Source organism: Alligator mississippiensis, chromosome 4, assembly GCF_030867095.1.
Source record: "Alligator mississippiensis isolate rAllMis1 chromosome 4, rAllMis1, whole genome shotgun sequence".
In the NCBI taxonomy this organism is placed as follows: Eukaryota; Metazoa; Chordata; order Crocodylia; family Alligatoridae; genus Alligator; species Alligator mississippiensis.
The window spans coordinates 237984549-238006492 of NC_081827.1; the positions used below are offsets into that span (position 1 = coordinate 237984549).

A 21944-nucleotide genomic window follows, 5' to 3' on the forward strand; every position below is an offset into this window, starting at 1 on the left:
AAGACAGAGGTGGGGTTTCACTGTTCCTGTTGACCTTCTAAGCTGATCCATGGTGAACCCCGCTCTGCTGGAGGGGCTGGGTGGAAACAGTTCTGCACTGCTGGACTGGAGGAGCTGGGTGCAGGACACAAATACAGCAGCAGCAGCTGGTTTCTTTTTCTTCCTGACTACCCCGTCCCTATCCCTGTTCACTGGTGTTTGGCACCCTGCCGCACCCCTCTCTCCCCTGCCGACAGGGCACAGAGGGATGTTGCCCAGGGTGAAGAACTTGGTAGTTGCAGCTCTGCCTGGACCCAGCCAACTGGTGCAGTTGTGTCCTGCACCTGCCACTTCTGGCCCAGCAGCGTACGGCTGTTTCCACCTGGCCCCTCCAGCTGAGCCGAGTACCCTGTGGAGCAGCTGAGCAGATCAACAGGTGCAGTGCAAACCCCAGCCTGGCAGCCCCAGACCAGGACCTGCATGCTCACAGCAAGCTCCAAGTCCAGAGAGCCCAAAATGAGACCAGACCCATCACTTCCCCTTGCCAAACCATCTGTGCCAGGTGCCCCCAGACACAGCAGGGCACCCCTCATGTAGCTCGAGTGCACAGCAGTGGCTTTCCACACTTCTTTAAGATGTTCACAAGCAATCCTTTTAATTTTACTTTTTTCTTTTTAATTCTAAGCCAGACACTGCAATACAGTAGAACAGGGGTGGCATGTGTGCTGCGGGCAGCCACTGTGTGTGGCATGTGAGCCCTGGCTGCCCAGTAAAGGGGTGGCTGGAACGGAGGCAAAGGAGCTCAAGCCTCTGACAAGGTTGCCACCAAGAGCCAAGTTAAGACTCCCTGGCCCTGAAGCTGCTAAATTAGGAGCTTTGGATCCTTGCCATCCAAAATTGCAGCGTTTGCTGGGCCAGGGACGAGATAACTTGGTTCTTGGCAGTGACACGTCCTTTCCCAGCATCATCCTGCTGCTGCCCTGTCCCACAGAGCCGGAGACTCGAGCCCTTCTGCCTTCATTCTGGTGCCCCAGGGCACAAACTCTGTAAGGTACTATGACTTGGTGATGACTTGTTACCACAGGCGGTTGTAGAAGCAGACAGAATAGCCAGGTTTGAAGAAGGAATAGACGTATTCATGAATGATAGTAATTATTAGCCATTAAACAGAACTTTCAGGGATGCATCCTCTGACATCCCTAAACTAATGATGGTAGATGAAAGGGAGGGTCTGACGGGATAGATCTCTGTAGAGCTCCGTATCCTATTCACATGCGCATCTCTAACGTATCTACTGCTGCCACCGCCAGAGACCAGATACTGGGCTAGAGGGACCATTGATCTGACCCAGTGTGACACTACTTTGGTTCTCATCTCTTAATTTAAAAAAAAAAAAAAGAGTGGTGTTGGTTTTTTGATGTGCTAAGTAGCTCAAAGGATGAGCGTGCCTACTCAAGATTAGTTCAGAACTTTGAAATGTTATTAAATAGTGTCATAAGTGGTTTTAACACTATTTGGTCAAACTTGAGGCCTTTAACTGATTTAGATCAACTCAAATGTGGAATGCTGTTGCTAAGTGAGTTGAAGTATCGAGTACAGACTTTTTTTTTTTTCCCCTTTTCAGAGAACTGCAAAACAAGCCAAGGAAAGAAGCCAGATAAAGAGACATTCGTTAGCTTCAAAGTATGGAAGTGACATCACAAAATTTTTTGTAAAGATGTGAAGTATAAATATGCTTAAGTATAAGAATTAAAGTTATACATATGTATAGTTTCAGTTGGACATTGGTATAAAATTCTAAATCTTACAATCAAAACCAAAGGTTGAGGAAGAATTTGTTGATTTCCATAACTGTATCGATTTCCATAACTGTATCAGTACTTCAGAGGTCGTAGGACCATGTCTGGTGTTAATTTACTGTCATAAATTATCTCATTATGTCAAGAGGTAAAGATGCACTGGTAAAGTCCAAGCCTGGTCCTGGGTTTTGTTGTTTCATCAAATCTTTATGCCATTTCAGTATAGACATATTTTATATGTTTTGTATTTTTTATTGTGCTGTTAATTTTTGAAAAGTCTCTTCAAATAGATAAAACTGCTGTAATTATCGTCAGCCTTGCATTGTTTTGGCTTAAATGGGTGGAGGGTAACATCTTATAATCAAGGAAATGTCTTTGCTTAAAGCATCATAATTCATCAACATTGGTTCAGACATTACATTTATATATATCTTGCGATGTCTGCTTTGGACTCCGTTGCTAAATAAAGTTATTCTTTTTACAGTAAGGATTTTGAAAATAAGATGAAGTACATAATAAGTTTTGGCTCCTCACTAAAGCCATTGCAAATCAACTTCCTACTTCAGGTGCCAGCTTTGGAGCTCCTCTAAAGTTCTTTTTGAACTACAAAGAATATGGAAATCTAAGGTAGATGAAATTGAGGGTGGCTAAAAACCCATGCTGCTTCAATTTCATGCCATTTTATCTTCTTAAACTACACAAAATGGAAATAGTGGGTTTTTTTCAAACGGTTCACATGTAGGTATAAGTAAACTTATGGTTGTATTACCTAAACATATAAGGAGATATTGGATTCTCAAATGGAAACTATTAGTGGTCCTGTGCAGTTTCCAGTATGAAGGATCTTACAAAAAGACTATCTGTGATTAAACAAAAGTTCTAAGATGAGCAATGCTAGCCTCAATTTTTTGTAAAATATAATGTGGCAAATACAGGAGCTGTTTTGCTAGTAAATAAAAATTAGCTGAATTGACCCATCTGAGTGTCACTTACTGAATAAATGTATAGCATACTGTGTGAATCTGTGAAACCTGCCTCACCTGCTAGTCCTGTGAATTTATGGCATGACAGTTGCTAATATTGGGACTGACACTGGAAGATCAGTAAAACATATTTTTAGTCAGCACAGCTTTACTTAAAACTGTTCCATGAGATTCTGTAGCATCCATTGTTCACTGTCTTGCTGAAGGTGATATCTGTGCAAATACTAAGATTCCCATTAAGACCATTCCAACGCCCATCAGTGGGTTGCTTCTAGTAAATTGTGTCTTTATTTACTTTCAAGGTATTTCATAAACTAAATGCATTCATACTCCATTTTCCAAAACAGAAGACCACAGCTCTTTTCCATGGTCTGCATAGCAGAATAGGATCGTTGGATCATAGGAAAGTAGGGTTAGAAGCGACCTCACAAAGCCAACTGAACCAGCCTCCTGTTCCATGCGGTATTCATCCCTGACTGAACCATCCCAGCCAAGTGTCTACCTAACCTCTTGAAAACTTAGCAAGACGAAGATTGCATAATATTTCTGGGTAGCCTGTTCCAATGCATGCCTATCCTTGTAGTCAGAAAGTTCCTCCTAATCTCCAAACTCCTCTTGGTTTGGTAGCCTGTAGCAGACACCCACCATGACATCCTCCCTTCTGCTCTCTGCTATGATGACGGCAACAGATATACGCTCCTTGAACATTACCATTTTTATCCAATATGCAAATTGATTTTAAATAGCAAGAGAACAGTTTCCTGGGGGATCTGTGATTTATCAGTTAGGATGACAGTATCTTTGTTTCTGACAGGGTTTATCACTTCTTTCTACTTTTTTCAGCTGATATCAAAAATGGAAGAGCCCAGCGCAGCCTCTTATCTCCAGCCCACTGAGGCAGCCCACCCTTGCCCCATGCACAGATCCAGATGGCATATGCCTTCTATGCCTTCCCCCAGGAGTGCACGGAGCTGCAGGTGCTGCCCCCTTCCACTCCCCAAACAAGCCATGGCTCCATCCCACATCCTGCCCCCCGTGCCATGCCCCAGCTGTGCAGCACCTGCCCCTACACCAGCCTCAGCACCACTCCTTCCCTCACTGAGAGGGCCTCGATCTGCACCCCCCAAACTCCTTCCCCCCAACAGACTTACCAGCCAGATGGTGCTCTCCAAGCTGCTGGGCTTCACTCCTGGCCACGTGTCTGCTGCAACTGTGGTGCATGTACATGGCATTTATCAGCAACATTATCCGCCACGTCAGCCAAAAAAAAGCCGATTGCTGATAATGTCAATTTTCCTTTTATTGGTGCTGATCCAATAGGGACTGATGTGTTGGTGCAACTCTAAAGGTTGCATGTTAAATACAGTGAGGGTTCAAAAACTACTGCTGAAACAGCCCATTGAGCTAAGCCATGTGTTGATGGAATATAGCTGTAATGGGCACTAGGTCTGTGTGAAGCAGTAAGTATTTGGTTCAGATTTGGGTTTGGCTGATTCGGAGGGACAGTGATTCGATTCAGTGATTCGAATCACTGTCCTGATTCGATTCAGCACAAATTAGAAGATTCGGCCATAGACTACACAGGCAGCAGTCCTCCACAATGCTGGACACAGCTGCCTTCAGCTGGTAAGTCTGCTGTGGTGGGTGGAGTGGGGAGGGAAGAGGCGTGGGGGGTGCAGAACAATGCTCCCACAGCAAGAGAGGGACTGGGGTTGGGAAAAGCTACACAGCTGTGGGGGAGCACAGGACTCGGGGAGGGGGGCTCCCGCCACTGCACACCACCGCACACCTCTGGTCCAGGAGCTGCTCTTTCGGTGGCTTCTCCAGCAGCTCTCACCGCCAGTCCAGGAGGGCATGGGAGTGGGCATGTGCCTCCGGATCTGCACGAGCTGGGCTGGGTCAGGCAGCCCAGCCCGGCTGGGTGGCAGAAGGCGCTGGGAGCAGGGCTATGTCCTACCACTTGCCCATCCGGGGTGGGGAGGTGCAGGACAGTGCCACTGTGCAACCTCAGACAAGTGGAGCACAGCAGGAGAAGCTGCTCCAGCCTCCCCATGCCTCCCAGACAAGCCACAGCTTTGTCCTACTCTGCCCTGACTAGGTAAGTAGCGGCAGGGCACGGGGCAGGAGCTGTGGGGAATTTCAGGGTGGCTGCAGCCCACCCATAGCCCCTGCTCCACTGCACTCTGCAGGCTCGGCAGAGCCAGGGCTGTGCTCCAGGCTGCAGCTGGAGGTAGGCACCTGGAGCACAGCCCTGGCTCCACCTGCCCCACAGAGCGCAGCCCAGAGGTGGTGGCTGGGGCTAGCCTCCGGAGCACAGCCCAGCTCAACCTGTTGTGTGTAGATGCAGGGGCTTATATGCCCACTCCCATGCCCTCCCAGACTGGCAGCAAGAACCACCGGGGGAGCCATCGGAAGAGCAGCTCCCGGACTGGTGGTGTGTGGCAGCTTGCAGTGGCAGGAGCCCCCCCTCCCCAAGTCCCACATCTCCCTGCCCATTGAGCAGCTTGTCCCTGCCCCAATCCCTCCCTCACAGTGGGGGCGTTGATCTGCACCTCCCCCCCACACTCCTTCCCTCCCCCCTCCACCCACAATAGACTTACCTGCTAGAGGCAGCTGTGTCCAGTGCCCTCGAGGACTGCTGCCTGTATAGTCTATGGCCGAATCTCTCCAAATTGATTCGGAGGCTTCGGAATTGATTTGGACCTTTTAACGGGTCTCTCGATTTGATTCGGATTTGGAGATTTGATTGCTGAATCAGGCCAAATCTCCAAATTGAATCGGCTACTGGAGCTTCGTACAGCCCTAGTGGGCTCGTGGACTCTGGCCTGCTGTGACCTGCAGAAAGCATCATGGAGGTGACTTGTACCACGGATGTGAACCCCGCTTCTGGCCAACTCTGGTTCACATTACTTAAATGCGGAGTGATATTAATGAGTGATAAGGAAAGAAAGGTAGGGTAAAGGTGTTTGTTCAAGCATGAAGATGCACGAGGATATTCCCAGCACGCATAAAAGCTAGTTTGAAGGAAGCTTGAATGTGCCAACTATGGTCTAACATCCACCTGTCTGTATGTTGTGACTGTCCTTTCATCTGCCCATGCCTTGGGAACAGAACAAAAAGGACAGAAAAGCTACTGTCTAGACAGTGCCAAAATTTGTAGAGCCTCCTTTTGGACTCACAGCACAAGCTATACATGATTAAACTCTATCCCAGATTGAAATATGGGGCAAACTATTGAGGTAAGGAACAAAAATCCCTACTTTTGTGCCTGTCATAGAATTAAGTTATACATTTTCCAAACTGAGCTTACAGGCAATATTGTCTTATTGAAAGCTGTGGAAGAAAATCCCACCTAGCTCTTCAGCCACTTGTTTTTTTTAATATCCACTTTAATCCTGACTTATAAATTGAATGGCTGTTTTCTCTAAACTGTAAAGGTCTTAAGCTGACAGGCTTATGAGTAGCAATCAGTCTCACAGGGAGTATATAAGAGCAGCTGAAATATTGCAGGGGATGGGTAAACATTTCCGTGCAATAACTACAATAGTTTATAGTGTTTAGGACACTGTCAGCTCAGACTAGCACTGAATCAGAGGGTTTAAGGCAGTCACCAGATTTTCATATAAAAGGAAACCTGGCTGGAGTATCTGACGACCCAGGGTAATTTAAACCGAATTCTTTTTTTATGTGGAAAGGAACTACAAACACATCAAATCCACTGGACTGAATTTTGCATTGTTCAAAACATCTGTAACTGCACTCACAGAAAGATGGCCTGTAATCTTTGCTGGTTGATGCTGAGACAGTAGCATTACTCCTTCCTTTCCTATGGTAATACAGGGGGTGGGGAAGAGGCAAATTGGGCCATCAACCTACCAGGACCAATGCGCTGAGTTGGGGGGGGAGGGGAGTTGAGAGCTGCGGGACTGCAGCGTGGGAAGGGGTGGAAGTCCTGGGGCAGGGGAAGGTGTGCACAGTTCAGCTAAGAGTTAAGTTTCTTTTTATGCAGCAGCCTGCTAGAGCTGCCCCTGCAGAGCAGAAAAGTTGCAAGAGTCAGGGTCATCCCTGAATGCCACAAAAAAACCTATAAGTAGAAAGTGACAATTAAGTCTTCTGCTCTCATGAGCCTGACTGATCTCCAAGGATTTCTAATGCCTGGAAACATTTCAAGCCAGAGATGCCATTGTCATCATTGAAGACAGAACTGAGTGCTGCTTTGCTGATGAAAACATGAAATACCCTCCCTAATCTCTTCCTTTTTATTGTCTGCCCCCCAGAATCATATTAATACCAGCCTTTCAAGATGGAGGAATCCTAGGACACTTATCATACCCAGAGAATGAGGTCAAAGTTAGAGTCCTCTTACAAAAGATCAGACTTGCTGCTTACAGTCGCCTGATAACGAACTATTACACTAACATATACAAATAACTGAAGTGAGCGCAAGCTCAGATAAGCCCATACAGTTTTCCGTCAGGTTAAGCTGTGCATAAGGGATAGTAAATGTTGGGAAATGTAGCAATCACACTGTTTGGAATCGACACATTCCCCATAACAGCAGAACCAAGGTAGGCAAAGGTGGATCTCTTCTCATCCGTATTTCTCATACACAGGATAAATGGACTGGACAGCACTGGGAACAACAGATGGCTAAGGTGACCACATGGTTTTCATTCTCCTTTCTCTACTTGCCTAGCAGGAATATTTAGACTATAGTGCTGCATGTCAAGCTGATCCGGAGATTTAACCCTTAACTTCCAGCAATCAGATCTCAAGGAGATGTTCTGGAGAGTTTGGTTTTCAGTTGAACAACTTTGCATATATTTTAAAACTCAAGATGGAAACATAAAATCTGGAAAGGCTTAATTTTCTAAGAGGCTAAATCAGCTTTTCTTTGGCAAGCCTGCAGGTGGGTTATTTAATTCTAAGTGCTGCAATACGGGGAAGAGCTGCTGCTGTTGAGGGTCCATACAGCCACCAGTCAACTTGTCTTTGTTTGGCAGCCCGTCTCCATCTCTTAATATAACTCCGGCCAGGATCATCGTTCTGTGGAGTTTTGAAGATCCTGAAATACCTTGTGGAAAGAGTAGCTTTCATGAAGACAAGATCATGTAATGGTCCACAGAAGTGAGCTTCATTTTAAGTATCACTAGGGAAGGGCTCCTGAGGCCTTAATTGAAAGAGAAACACCGCTGTATAAAACTCTTTAGATTATTTAGCTGAACTGACTAGTTCTGAAAAATACCATCTTCACCTACTCCATTTCACAGCCACAGATGGAAAAGCATCCACGATCAAATGAAGGAACTGTCAAAACCGACACAGAAGCCGCTGGAGCCCATCTCGCTTGCTCACCAGCAACAGAAACTGGAAGAGACATCAGTCAGAAGAAAAGTCAGAAAGCTACCAGTGTACTCAAAGTCTCTAAATAATTTAGACTACTTCTTACAAGTGCTTTACCATGTGTTAGGGGAGAGCATAAGACCTTACTGACAAGAAATAGGCCATCACTATATTCACACTAAAAAATACCGAGGCAGGGGAAGACATTTAAATGTCTGATAACTTTAAACAGCTGATCCAGTACAGGAAAGGAAAGGAAGGAGCTTAGCCTTTTCTGAGCTGCAACTCGTAGCTCTTTGGCTTTGTGACTTTCTTGCGAAGAGACAGTAAGTTTTGGTTCCAGTCATTAGAGAGCCGTTGCTACAGGCAACAGCCAGCAGTAGGTGCAGCCCAAAGCTGCCTTCTGCGATGCATGTGCAACATTAGCGACAGCACGAAAGTCTTCACAACGGCTCAGGTAAGGGACACTGAGGGACAACTGCTAGCACACAGTACTAAGAAAAAGGACGGGAAACAGCACTGTGAGATGAAGGCGGAGGGGTGGAGGGAGAAAATTAATCAGAGCCAATTCAGTAAGAACAAACCCCTGATTAGACAGCCAAGCTAAATGTAAGTAAAGTGCTCAGGATGGAGAATAAGATAGAGCTGCTTTCAACAGCATTCACTGCAAATATGATTCCTCTACTAAGAAGTCATTAGGAAATAGCAGGAATTACAGACACCAGCTGAAAAGTATGTTCAGACTAATTTTTAAAACCTTGCCATAAAAAACAAAGCATTTCAGGCTCAGGCTCTTTAGTGGCTTGTTTTTCAAGCTTCCCCCTCTCCCCCACCCCACACACACACACACACACACACACACACACACACACACACACACACACACACACACACACACACACACACACACACACACACGTACGTTAGTGATAAGTTGGTTGCCTGTGATTACTGGTGCCATTCCAAAATAGTAATGAACCATTTACAGCTAAAGAATTAAGTCAGGAGGAAAAAATGCACGCACTGAGGTAACAATCAGATTCTAACAAAAGCTTTTTTTCTTTTAAAAGATTATGGTAATACAGGCAGCATGATAACAAAGAAAACTGCTGAAGTGGATTAAAATGCACGTGTAGAAGATGTCTATAAATATACTACTGTAGAAAGAGAACCTTAAACCAAGAAGAGTTGCTATGCTGGGCCTTACTAAAGATTTATCAACAAGAAATGCTTTGGTTTTGGAAACCTTTCCCGGTGTAGTTTAACAAATTATTTTCTGTTGGCACCAAGCTGAGTGATACCTAGTGTAGGCATGTCTACATTATCATAGTATCATAGTACTTACGGTCAGACGGGACCTAAACACATCATCAGGTCCGACCCCCCGCCCCAGGCTGGAACAGGTGCCAGGGTCGTATCACCCCCAGCCAAACATCTGTCCAGCCTCCTCTTGAAGAGCACCACCTCCCTTGGGAGCCATTCCAGAGCCTGGCAGCCCTAACTGTAAAGTAACATCTCCTGCTGTCCAGCCTGAACCTTCTCTAACAATTTGTGGCCATTATGCCTAGGCCTGTGGGTGGTGTCCAGGGGAGCAGAGCTTCCCCTAATTCCTGCTGGTCCCCCCTGGTTAGTTTGTAAACGGCCACCACATCCCCTCTCAGCCTTCTCTTGTGGAGGCTGAACAGGCTCAGGTCCCGTAGCCTCTCTTCATAGGGCTTGCCCCACTGGCCCCTTGACCATGCGAGTGGCCCTCCTCTGGACCCTCTCAATCCTAGCCACATCCCTCTTGAAGTGTGGCGCCCAGAACTGGACACAGTACTCCAACTGTGGCCTGGACCCATGTCACATAGAGGGAAAGAATCACCTCCCTGGACCTGCTTGTGATGCATCCGTGGATGCATGACAAGGTGTGGTTAGCCTTACTGACCACTTCCTCACATTGGCGGATCATGCTCATCCTGGAGTCAGCAATGACTCCAAGATCCCTTTCTGCCACCGTATTGACAAGAACGGTGTTCCCTAGCCTATAGGTATGCTGCTGGTTCCTTCTCCCTAGCTGCAGCACCTTGCACTTGTCTGCATTGAATTCCATCCTATTATCATCCGCCCACCTCTGTAACCTGTCTAGATCTGGTTGGATTCTGTCCCTCCCCTCCAGGGTGCCCACCTCACCCCACAACTTGGCGTCATCAGTGAATTTGAACAGTGTGCTTTCCAAGCCCACCTCCAGGTCACTGATAAAGATGTTGAACAGTACAGGTCCCAGGGCCGAGCCCTGGGGGACTCCACTGCCCACATTCCCCCAGGTCAAAAACAACCCACCCAACATCACTCTGGGTGCATCTAGCCAAACTGCCACCCATCTGACCTTGTAGGCATCAATGCTGCAGTCACCAATTTTTTTAAGAGAATGTGGTGGGAAACCATGTCAAAGGCCTTCTTAAAGTCCAGGCAGACGACATCCACCCTGACACCCTCGTCCAGGGACTTTGTAACCTGATCATAAAAGGAAACCAGGTTGGTCAGGAAGGATCTGCCCTCAGTGAACCCATGTTGGTTCCCCCTGAGCATGACCTCCCCTGCTGGGCCCTTGCAGCTGTGCTCCTTGATAATGTTCTCAAAGGTCTTCCAAAGGACCAAGGTAAGACTGACTGGCCTATAACTGCTGGGGTCCTCCTTTCTCCCTTTCTTGTAAATGGGGACCACATTGGCTCTTTTCCAATCCTCTGGTAGCTGGCCAGTGCCCCACGAGCGCTCAGAGCCATGTCAGGGGCCCCGATGACCCCCGCCAATTCCCTCAGCACCCTCGGCTGAAGAGCATCTGGACCTACTGATTTAAACATGTCCAACCCCTCCAAAAGTTCCCTAACTAGGTCCCTATCATTAGCCTTACCCATTCTGCTGTAAGGTGAAAAACAACTTTGAGGCACCTAGAACAAGCGTGGCTAAGCTAAAGAATCATCCTCTGAGCAGCATAAAGAGCATGTTATAGAACAAGAGGGGTGTTCCAAGTCGAGATAGCCCTCCTGTTAAGAATACATCATCTTCCCCCATCTCCAAGCTGCATTTTCTGCATACGATATGCTTCCCCACCCCCCCAGTCAAAAATGATGCACATTATTTTCAGGAAGGCAGAATGAAAAAAAATCCAGTATCATGGCTACTTGGAGCAGGGACAGAGCCTAATCTTTAGCTCACTCACCTGCCCTTTCTAATGCAGGCAAGAGCAACTGTTTGAGCCTTTTCACAGCTGAATTGACTGCTTTTGCCTGGAAAAGGAAAGGGAGGGAAGAGTTCCAATTCAGCTAGGAAAAGGTTAAAAACTGTAGCTGCTACTAAAGACTAGGCTCTGCCCCTCCTTCCAGAAGAGAGAGAGAAGGAAAAGAAGCAGAAGCCATTTTACAGCATCTCCATGCTTCAATTTGTGGGAGGGGGAAGAAGGGGGAGCACTTCTCTGCTTACCACTCACCCCAATTTTGGAGAGCTAATTTAGCAGAGAGGACATGTGGTATGCAAGTAAATGCAGTATGTTTGGAATCTAAACGATATGTATTGTACTGGGTAACACCATCTATTATGGAACACATGCCATTATTGAAATGAGAACATCAGCTCCCCATTCAATCGCTGTACCAGACATGTCTGGTTTAAATATTACTATAACATTTTGAAAATGTTATCCTGTTCCTAGCCAATTGTAAAGGATTGTTGTCTCCAAGGACAACTATAGGTTCAAGCTACTATACTATGATAACTGGTTTCACAACCGTTTTCATAGCTTAATTTGTAATGCAGCTATGATTCGTTCCTATTCACAAATTCAGCTGTTGCTTTAAAATAATCCTTTACTTGTTACATCAGCACATACATTAAAACGATAGTTTACAGCATGTGATTCGTATTTGTTTCAGTGTGCTGTCATTAGCAGATCAACAAGAACAGATGCATGTTGTACAGTATGTGGCAAAGATGTTTCTACAAACACCAGGATGTTGCTTAAAACGTTTACTTCCACGTAGTTTACATACAGCCTTGGTCTTCACGTTAAGTGAGGTACATGAATATCCAAAATGGTGAATGATATGTTTAAGGCTATCTGCATTTTAGGCTTGTCATCTTGTTATAGCCAAAAATATTCTGGTGTTTAGGAGAAAAAAATACATCATATACACAAGAGCTTTTCAGACAAATGCTGCATGTTAAAAGAGTTTACCACAATAATCTCCACTATATCATTTAAGCAATAAGTAGTTTTTAACCAGTCATTGGACTTCAGTGAGAAACTCACCAGAATATCTAGAATTTGGAATTAGATAATAAATACAACTATTCAATGTTTACACATTAACTTTAAACAGACTAGTCCTAATAAAATGATGTTTAGGCAGAGTAGGACTGAAAAGCAGCACACACTGCATTACAGTTGAAGTATTTGCACAGAGCCCATAAAAATGTTTAATGCAAAACATACATTTCTTTAGAAAGAGGGGAATTTTCTAATCAGACACCTGGAGAAATGGGCAGAAATACTTGTGGCACTATTCCAATCAACGGAAGTAGGGCTTAGTGCTGGCATCCGTCTTGGGTACCAGTTCAACTCCCTCCTTGGGGAAAAAAGGCTATTCTTGATTACTAACTACAAAGTTCTCCCCTTGTTCTCCAAAGACTGACTGGCACAATCCATAAGGTTTATTTTCCTTGAAGGAAATGAATGGTGTTCCACTTGTGAAGACACACAAGGTACCTAAAATTTGCAATGTCAGAAGAATGTTGTATCCGCTGAAAAGGCACCAGCAAGTCGAAAATCTTCTTTAGTGAGCACGCTGTACATACGCTGTGGTAGTGGCTTAGAGTAAGGTGCCGGTCGGGGTACAGTTGTACGTAAAATAACTTCACGACCAGCAGGCGGTGGGAAATCTGCAACTGCTCCCGAAATCAGTCTCCGCTCGTCTGCTGAACCTGACCTCTTCAGCTCTTCATCGAGTGGAGTCATTGTGGCAACCTAAAACAAAGCCAGAAGCTTTGTTAGAAGGACAGCTTATTCTCAACACATATGCTCAGAAAATAGTTTGGAAAGGGGAAAAAAAAATTATTATTAGGATGGTAATATGGTGAAAGGCTACGTGAACACGCAGAGCAGGACACTCTGGGATGGTTAAGAAACATACTACATACAATCAAATGCAAGAACCTGCCATGTGTGGATGGTATAGGATCTCCAGTTTTACCCTTCCTCTACCGCCTGGATCAAGGAATAAAAATGCCATCTCGATGTCTAGGGCTCACTGGACTCCCTGTCCTCTCTGGGGCTTCAGAAGCCTAAGTAAAGACAGTCTCTGCTTGATATATTAGCAGTGCCACTAATGGCATGGGGTGTGCGCCATAGCACATGGTTAACAGCCCAGAGGTCATAAGTTGGAAGCCATAGCAAGAAGCATGCATGGTGCAGTCCTGCCAGCTCCCAACAAATTTGCAAATTCTGCTAAATACCTGGTCACAAGGAAAGGGAAAGGAAAGTGCCACTAACTAGGTCAGGTCTTACATGGCAGAAACTGGCTTCCTCTCCCGGACTAAGGCGGCTCTGTAATGTGCAATACACAAGCCCAGAAGAATTCCTAACATTCAACAGCACAGCAAATGAACTGTGTGACAGCCAGCATCATGATCATGTCTGCTGATTCTCAATACCAGTGAGTAGGAAAAATATCTACAGTTAACACAAGAGCAATACACTGTGCATATAATGGAGCATATTGTGCAAAACCTCAGCTCTATGCATTTAAGGATTATCTTTTCATATTTAACCTTCAGTTGTGATATTTAATTACTATCTTTTTCTTCCAAAGTCTTCCTTCTTTCACCTTCTGAGCTTTTGAAGTCAGTGGATGAGCCAGAAACCAATTTAAAAAAAAAAAAAGGAGTTCGAAATTGTTATGCCTAATATTTGTGAACGGCAGACGTCAAAGTTGGGCTATTGCAATATAGCTACAAAAAGGTTAATCTCTATGCATTTATATGAAGTTAGGAAGATGAGTGGGAAATGAGGGACAAAAGCTAGTTACCTCATCAGAAGATTCAGTCAGCTTGAAAAGGGATGAGAAGAGAACCAGCAATGAATTATAGAAACAAAGGCAAGTCAGAGATGACTTACAATGGGCTAGACAGAGATTTTAGGTTTGTTTGTTTAAAAGAAAAAAGCCAGCATGCACCACATTCAAGAACATGTTTATCAGGAGACCTATTATAACGAACAATCTGAAAACACAATACAACATGGAACACAGCTGCAGTTTATATAGGAGTTAATGAACACGTCTGTCAAATTCAGCTTGTTTACTTGAAAAATTGCTACTGAAAATTTTAGATAAAGGCTGCTATAATATAAAATAATCTTTGTGCATCTCCCCAATGATAAATTCCACTTTGTGATGCTCAGATGCATGTGGAAGACCTTGCTTTGATTAAGTCTGCTTTAAGGAAGTTAAAGACTGAGAACTGTTATATGAACATTATGTGTGAGACTGAAAGAGGGTTAGTATCCAAGTTCCATAGGAAGTTAGTATTTGCTAAAGAAGAAAACACTTTATTGTATATAACATGAGGGCTATGACTGTCCAAGTTTTAATCCTGCACTTCTACCTGCTGCCCAGCCAGTAAAAAAATCCAACTGGGCAGAGATAAGCAGACTCAAACTTCACCATATAAAGAACTACTGTTGCTTTACAGTTAAAAATCCACTCACTTCAATGGCACATCATTTCCACACTATGCTAAGAGAATTATACAATTTCATTTGCTCTAAATTCTGCAAAATTGTTCTTCAGAGAGAAAGCAGCATCACCAGGGATCCTGCAGTAATAAGGCAAGCCCTCAAATAGTAGTCGCGTTTTAAAAGTCATTCCTATGCTAATTTAAGAATGAAGAACTGAGTGAGTGTCAGGACTAAAGGATTTCCTAGAAGAGAGATACAACACTTTATAGGTATGAAAGGGAACAGGATAAACTCCTGCATGTTCTTCCCTCTCTTGTAGATCAAAAAGAACAAAATCAAACAAATGGTTACTAAAGGACGCCCAGCATGGCTTTTTAAAAATCTGTGCTGTACTCATAAATCAGAGCGCACAGGAACAGGCACAAAGCACAGCTCTACTGGGACACACCCACACAAAAGTAACACCACCTTACCCCCAGGAACTCTTCCCTTTGCATTACTGAATGATACCTACTTTCAGCAACTAAAGTAACTTCTGACTGCTTTACTCCACCTAAGCCAAACAAACCCAGCACAGCACAAGAGAAGGTGTGGAGCTGGCTCTGCAGTGCCTAAAATTTCAAATCAGAAACACCTGTGGAAATCCACTGAGACAAGAGAGCTACAGAGATTTTATGAAGTGCTGATATTAGCAGTACTGTATTTACTCAAATCCAAAACCAGGATTTCTTCCCCCCCAGTTCAACCAGGGAAAAAAGCCCCTGGTATTGGATTCAAGTTCAAGGCAGAGGAGGGGGACAGACAACTGCTGCAGCTCTGACTTCAGCCCTGACCTGGGTTCAGGCTCAGAGTTGGAGCCACAGCAGCCACCTGCTCCCAGCTGCTTACCATCAGGTATAGCTCAGTTTCAGGTTGCCGCATACAACACAAGGTAGCTCCAGCCTGGCCACGCAGCAGCATTGCATGGCCAGCTAGATGGGGTGAGGTGGGGGATGGGATGACGAGTGGGGGCAGAAGGCAGGCCAAGAAGCAGGCTGCTTGCCCTCCTGCAGCAGCTGGGGAGAAGGGAGGGTACAAATTTAAAAGATGACCCACCAATAATTAGATTCTATCTATCCATGGAAATTTAAAACAAATTTATAAATTTTCCATGTGTAGAATTGAATTACTTGGGCATCATTTAAAAAATTCTGAGTCATCTTGGATTCAGGTAAACATGGCAATACATAAAAATAAACCCATTTGAACTCAAAGCCCAAGCTTTGGCTGGAAACTGAAACCTGAAAAAAACTGAAACTTGGGTCTGAAAAAGATGGATAAAAATGTAGGATCTCACCATGGCATTACAGTCACAATTCAAGATACACTGCACTTGAAGGTCACTCAGGTGTCTGTACCCAATGACATCCACAGCCTGTCTCTTCTTTCTTCATGCAGTTAAATTATGCAATTGCCAAAACTGTTCCCACTGTCGCAGAATCTCATGAATATTTATGAAGTGCATGCATGCTATTGAACATATATATTGAAGAAATCTTCAAAAGAGAGTGGCTCCCTCGACTTATTTAGATTAAGCAACAAAGTAGTAAGTGAGAACCCAGCTTACCCTCTGGGCATTCACAAACAGCTTGTGAATGATACTACCAGCAGGTCCTCTTCCTGCGCCAACAACTGACACTTCTGGCTGCTCCAGAAGACAATTTACAAACCTGGTGGCACAAGGTAATGAGAGAGAGCATGTGAGTATCCCAGTTCTTAGCTATATCCATTCTTCTCATTTTATTGACATTAAGCCTGCAAGTCATTACCAGAGGAACTACAAAAGCTTTCCATCTAGCCTGCATATAAGAATGGAAACGCCAGAGCAGCATTTGGAAGATGCATATTCAAAAATCTGACTGTCCAGTTTAGAAGCTTGCCATCTTTTCAGTAGTTCACAAGATATTAGTTTTGAAATACCTTAACTCTTAGTGCCCAAAGAATAAGCTTACGCCTCCAGTACCTCTGTCCACTCCCTCCAACCTAACAGGCATCAAGTAAGTTATTCCTTCCTTCTTCCCAATCAGCTTTTAGCTGACCTATTAAGTCACTACCCTCAGGTGCCTCTCAACTTCCAAAAAAGTTAGAAATCAGCTGCAGAGGCAGTGAACACGTTAAGAGCTCTAGGCAGAAAGTGAGAGGATTTTCTAGCAGCAGAAGACTAGGCTGGGCAGAAGGCTCCAGCAAAGAGTTCCTAATTCCTCTCCTCTGAGCACAGCTACCTCCTCAGCTCTAACCAGTTAGTCAGTTCCAAAATTTAAGCAGTCTTTGTTTAGCCAACCTGAGAATAAGTAATCAGAGAGCATATGGTGGAGCAACGGGGGAAAAAATCCCCAAATTCACAGGCTAATTAATTCATTAGTTTTCTTATAGCCCTCCCAATGATACTTCATATTAGTAAGGAAAATAAGTGGAAAAGCATTCTTTTGGACGTTTCATACTTCACCGTGTAGAGAAGTTACCATTACTGTACTTTTCATTAGCAGATCTCAAACTTGAAGTTCAACAAATGAATGACTCGGAGTAGGGTTATTTGGATCCTACTATCACATTGCTTGCATTAAAATACTCTGTACCACAAATTAAAGTACATATAGACATTGACATCCCAAATGCCCAATACAGCTAACCTCTAGAAATGGTTCTTCCTATGGAATTTTATTCTCTGTTTCCCTCATGTGGTGTGAGGTGGTATAAAGGGAACCAGCATTTTCACCATTATTATCTAAGCCATGAAATAAAAAATACCCAGGAGAATAAGTTAGTAAAGTACCAATCACCTTTGTAGATCTTCTTTTTCCTCCTCCTGTTCACATTTCTCTATCCCAAATTTTGCTTTCAGCGACCTTGCCCTAGCAATGATAGCTTCCACACTCATAATCTGAGCAATGATCTCCTGTCAGAGGTTAAAAAAAACAACCCAAAAACAGTTAATCACTCCTACAAACAGTACTACCAAGTTCCTCCTTGGCCAACATGAGAGGCTTACTTCCAATTTTTTGTCTTCTGGGTTTGGAAATCGTAAAATTTTACTGGAATGAGATATTATCTGCTTAATAATCTTCTTCACTGAAGAGATATCTTCCAGAGTTTCTGTTACGGAAAAAAAAGGCAAGAGTCAGTCATGATATCATCTTTGCTTCTAAAACATTTTAGCTACTTATTAAACTTTATTTACCTTCCTCCTTTACCTTGAGTACAGCTGCATGAATGACACAAGGCAAAAGATGCCTTGCAAGGTCAGCTGGTTTCTGAACGGCAAAATAGTGAAGCACCTATAGTATGTCAAAAAATAACATGATACATTACTGTTCAGCTTTTAGAAAGCAGCTATATTCTTTCAACTTCCAGAAAGACATTCCTTTATGATGCCATTATACTGAGACCACTATTATGCTACGATGTTATCTTCAGTAGGCTAAGGCATTCAAGTAACAGTTTAACAGCCACTGTGGTTCTTATATAGTAATACAGACATGTAATGAGAACTATCTATCTGTTTTGTAACACAAACAGTGACACGACTGGTCGCTAAAACGCAGCTTTTTACCTTCTCTGCCTCTCTAGTGTCATCAAAAAGTCGCTTCTGCCTCCGGGCTGGAACTGGCTTTGCCGTCTCCCAAGCCTCTACCCACATGTTGCTAGGAATCTTCATACGAGCACTCAGCTCGCCCTTAATTACCACATTCCCCTTTTCATCAACCACTTCCTCTTCAATATAATCCCGGGGAGAATACCACCTCACGAAATCCTCCAGACAACAGCCAGGATTAGCTGCCTAGAATGGGAGAAAAATTCAAATGCATTTATTACAATAATTCCCTGCCTCCATCTCCCTCAAGTACAGACTAATTAGCAAGGCAATGCAGTTTAATGGACAAAGCACAGAGCTAGGAGTAAGACGCACTATAGTTCTAGTAAATCACCCATTTGTGGTACTTCTTATACAAGCCAGAACCACCCCCAAAAAATAAAAAACCTCATGAATTATGGCACAATTTCTTTCTGCTCCTTTTGTTTTCTACAATTTGCACTGTCGGTAATCTAACAAAGAAGGAAGAAGAGTTGTTTATGCAAGAAACCTTGGCAAAATAAAATGTGCCCCATGCTTCCTTTGAGTCATGAATTTTACATTTCTACTTTAGGTTTTGAAACTGCCTGTACTACAGAAATGATTTATGAAGTGTTACAGCTACCTACCACATGCTGGTTATCATTCCCCTATACTGGTACAATTGTATTCTTATAATGATAATGTAATACATTCTTGAACACTAATGTTCAAAAATTATACATTGTTCCTTTCAAATGGGAAACTGAGGCAAAGGAATTAGGTAATTTATAAATATAATAGCAAGTCAGTGGCAGTATAGTAAACAAAATCTAACCCTTAAAACCTTATTCTACTTGCTAAAGAAAGCTGTTCCTTGTGAACCCACACAAATCCACATTCTTCCCCTTTTTTACTTATAATTTTTAAGTATTCTGGTAACCATGTAAAAGATTTCCCATTTCCATTCTCCATCTGATCAGAAAACTCCAGACAAAGTTAAAAGGTGTAATCGGTAAAACCTGAACAAAGTTAAATAACTGCTTTGTTATTTTTCTTTATTATAGGGAAAGACAGACTTCAGTAAAATTGAGAAGAAGCTGCCAGGACAGACTTTGGACCCATTATTATGATCTTCTATTGGTATAGCATAGGCATGCAGAAACCCAGAAATGAATCACTTTAGTTTCTTCTTCTAGAAAAGAGACAGGTAACTTGTCTCAGAAAAATTCCAGATGCTTTTATATAAAAGCTGGTCTGTTTACATGTTAAGTTTCTTGGGTGTAAAGTGCTGCATTGTTTTATAGTTTAATTTTTTTATTTTCAATTTCAATTTTAAGATCTTAACACCTAAAAGCTTTTTACATTTTGAAATATCTGAATAATGGCATTCAAGGGGGAAAAAAGTTAGTTGTTTTCTCCCACTGGCTATCAGGAGATCCTTCAAACTGCTCATCTTGATCATCTCAGTTTGCCCATGTCAAAATGATCCCAGACAATCTGTAAGTGGCACATACCTTAAAAGACTCCATATCCGAGAGCAAGCAAGCACTCTGCATGCGTGCCCGAAGGTGAGCTCCTTCTGCTGATGTCCCCAGTTTAGCTAGTACTTCGGACTGCTCTTCTAGCAGATCTTCTGTCATGGGTGCTGGTTCCTGTAACAGAAGATAACAAACATTTACAGTCAGTCTCTCCTGGACACTTCCGATTCAAAAGGAAAGAAAGCACCAAAAAGGGTAGACAAGCTGTTAGCTTATGTTTTCAGCAATTATAAGATCCACTGTTTATAAAAGAATTCAGAGAAGAGGAAGTCAAAGCTTATCTTTTAACAAAGTAGCTTAGAAACACAAAAATGGTCAAACAAACTGAATTTTATGGCCAAACACCAAGTGACTTGTATACTTATGCATACTTATTACCAAGCAATAGAGCACGTCCATGAAAGAACAGTTTAGAGTTAGTTTGTGGGTAGAGGCTTTTACAGTCAATGCAGTTAGCATAAGATTAACTGATGACATTGTACGAGTGCAATCACTTGTAGCAATGTGGTACTAAGTTATAAATTATTGTTTCGCTGCAGTTCATCACGAACCAAAGAAAAGCTAGTCTGTATCTCAGTCATGTCTGACTTCAGCTACGGCCTTCTTATACTACTCTTCCTTACTCCGCAGCACCCCTGCTTCTCATTTCACTCCTCCCTAATCTGCATGAAATTCCATGTCAAGTGATCTCTCACTCGCTGCTAACTGCACTTTGAAAGGAGAGGGTCTAGGACACCTACTCCCTGAAACTGCTGTTAGAAGCTGGGAAATGAAGACAGGAGGAAAAGCTGACCCAATATTTTGACCAGTCAGTTCAAAAGTGAAAGTCTAGAAGGACTGAGGTATAGCCAACACACTGAAGGAGTCTGAACTACCTCCAGTATGCATTAAGAGATGCACATTCCAAAAGTATAAAGAAAACAGAGATTAACATAAACTTAAAAATTGGAGAAAGATGAAAACATATTATATTTCTATCATAAATTCTTATTTAATGTTATTAATAAGTAATGTGCTAGGACTACTGGAAAGAGTAGGCATAACGTAGCAAAAGATTCTAGGTTTTCTGAATGAAAACTATATTGAAGGCAACATTTGAGCATTTTTAATTCACCATGATGTTAGGCGGAATATTTATTTAAATAAAACATTTTCATTTCAAATAAACACGTGAATAGAAGTGGAAGGTACAAGCAGGCTTCAGATCATGAATGATAACATTAAAAAATGTTCAAAAAGTCCCCAAGATTTAAATCACTTTTGAAAATGGACAGTGTTCAGAAGTGCATTAAGTCCATGGTCCTAGTGAGCCCCTTCACTGGCAGTCTTGGAACAATGCAACCCAGAAAATCTCTCTCTCAAAACCTTTGTTGAGATATACTACAAGGAAAGGCAAATTATGGCAAAGCAAGCACATACCACTCTCTCATTCTGGGGCTCTCCTACAGACAATGAGATGAGATAACATTCATTTCCAGTTTTGTTGGTCTCACAGGCATTATTAGATCTTGACAGCAAACATACAAGTGTACTAATGGATATGGTAATGTAATATAGAGTGATAATGCAACCCGAAAAAGAGATCTGCAACATGATAAACCATGGGCTAACAGGAATATTGCTCTGTTACATTAGACAAATCTGGAGACAACAGGTTACTCCAATATAGAAAACCATAAGTTTAATAGGAAGACCGTGCCAAATGTTCTCTCTTTTAAATATACACCTCCCATTCTGATTTTGAGTGAAATTTAAATAAATTGCAGATATTATTTTTGGATATCAGGGCTGTTTTCACTGCAAAGTTAAATTTTAGTTACTCGTGTGCTCCCTCCACTAAGTCCTGTCAACACACAGAAACCATTAACTGAGCCAAACCACCAATCATGGTCATACAGATTGTAAAAGTGCATGATTATGAAAATAAAAAGCAGTTCTCCCAAGACATTATGATGACTGCCCTTCAAAACAGTAAAGAGAATTAATGCATAATACCCA

General features: G+C 43.1%; 2 protein-coding genes across 4 annotated transcripts in view; one reads left to right on the top strand and one right to left on the bottom strand.

The window, feature by feature from the left end:
• ZRANB3 (zinc finger RANBP2-type containing 3) overlaps window positions 1-2751 on the top strand; it is an 86834-nt gene extending 84083 nt beyond the window's left edge. The window contains exon 21 of the mRNA XM_014599616.3: window positions 1604-2751. Within this exon, the coding sequence (XP_014455102.2) occupies window positions 1604-1702 (99 nt within the window). The 3' untranslated portion in view covers window positions 1703-2751. The remainder of the gene's footprint in view (window positions 1-1603) is intronic.
• Window positions 2752-12094: 9343 nt separating this feature from the next.
• The window catches only part of RAB3GAP1 (RAB3 GTPase activating protein catalytic subunit 1), a 37958-nt gene continuing 28108 nt past the window's right edge, over window positions 12095-21944 (bottom strand). For all 3 annotated transcript variants that reach the window (XM_059727419.1, XM_014599552.3, XM_059727420.1), the window contains 7 exons: window positions 19923-20060; window positions 18406-18633; window positions 18034-18130; window positions 17845-17948; window positions 17636-17751; window positions 16423-16525; window positions 12095-13106 (listed from right to left, as the gene is read on the bottom strand). In XM_059727419.1, the coding sequence (XP_059583402.1) occupies window positions 12864-13106; window positions 16423-16525; window positions 17636-17751; window positions 17845-17948; window positions 18034-18130; window positions 18406-18633; window positions 19923-20060 (1029 nt within the window). In that variant the 3' untranslated portion in view covers window positions 12095-12863. The remainder of the gene's footprint in view (window positions 13107-16422; window positions 16526-17635; window positions 17752-17844; window positions 17949-18033; window positions 18131-18405; window positions 18634-19922; window positions 20061-21944) is intronic.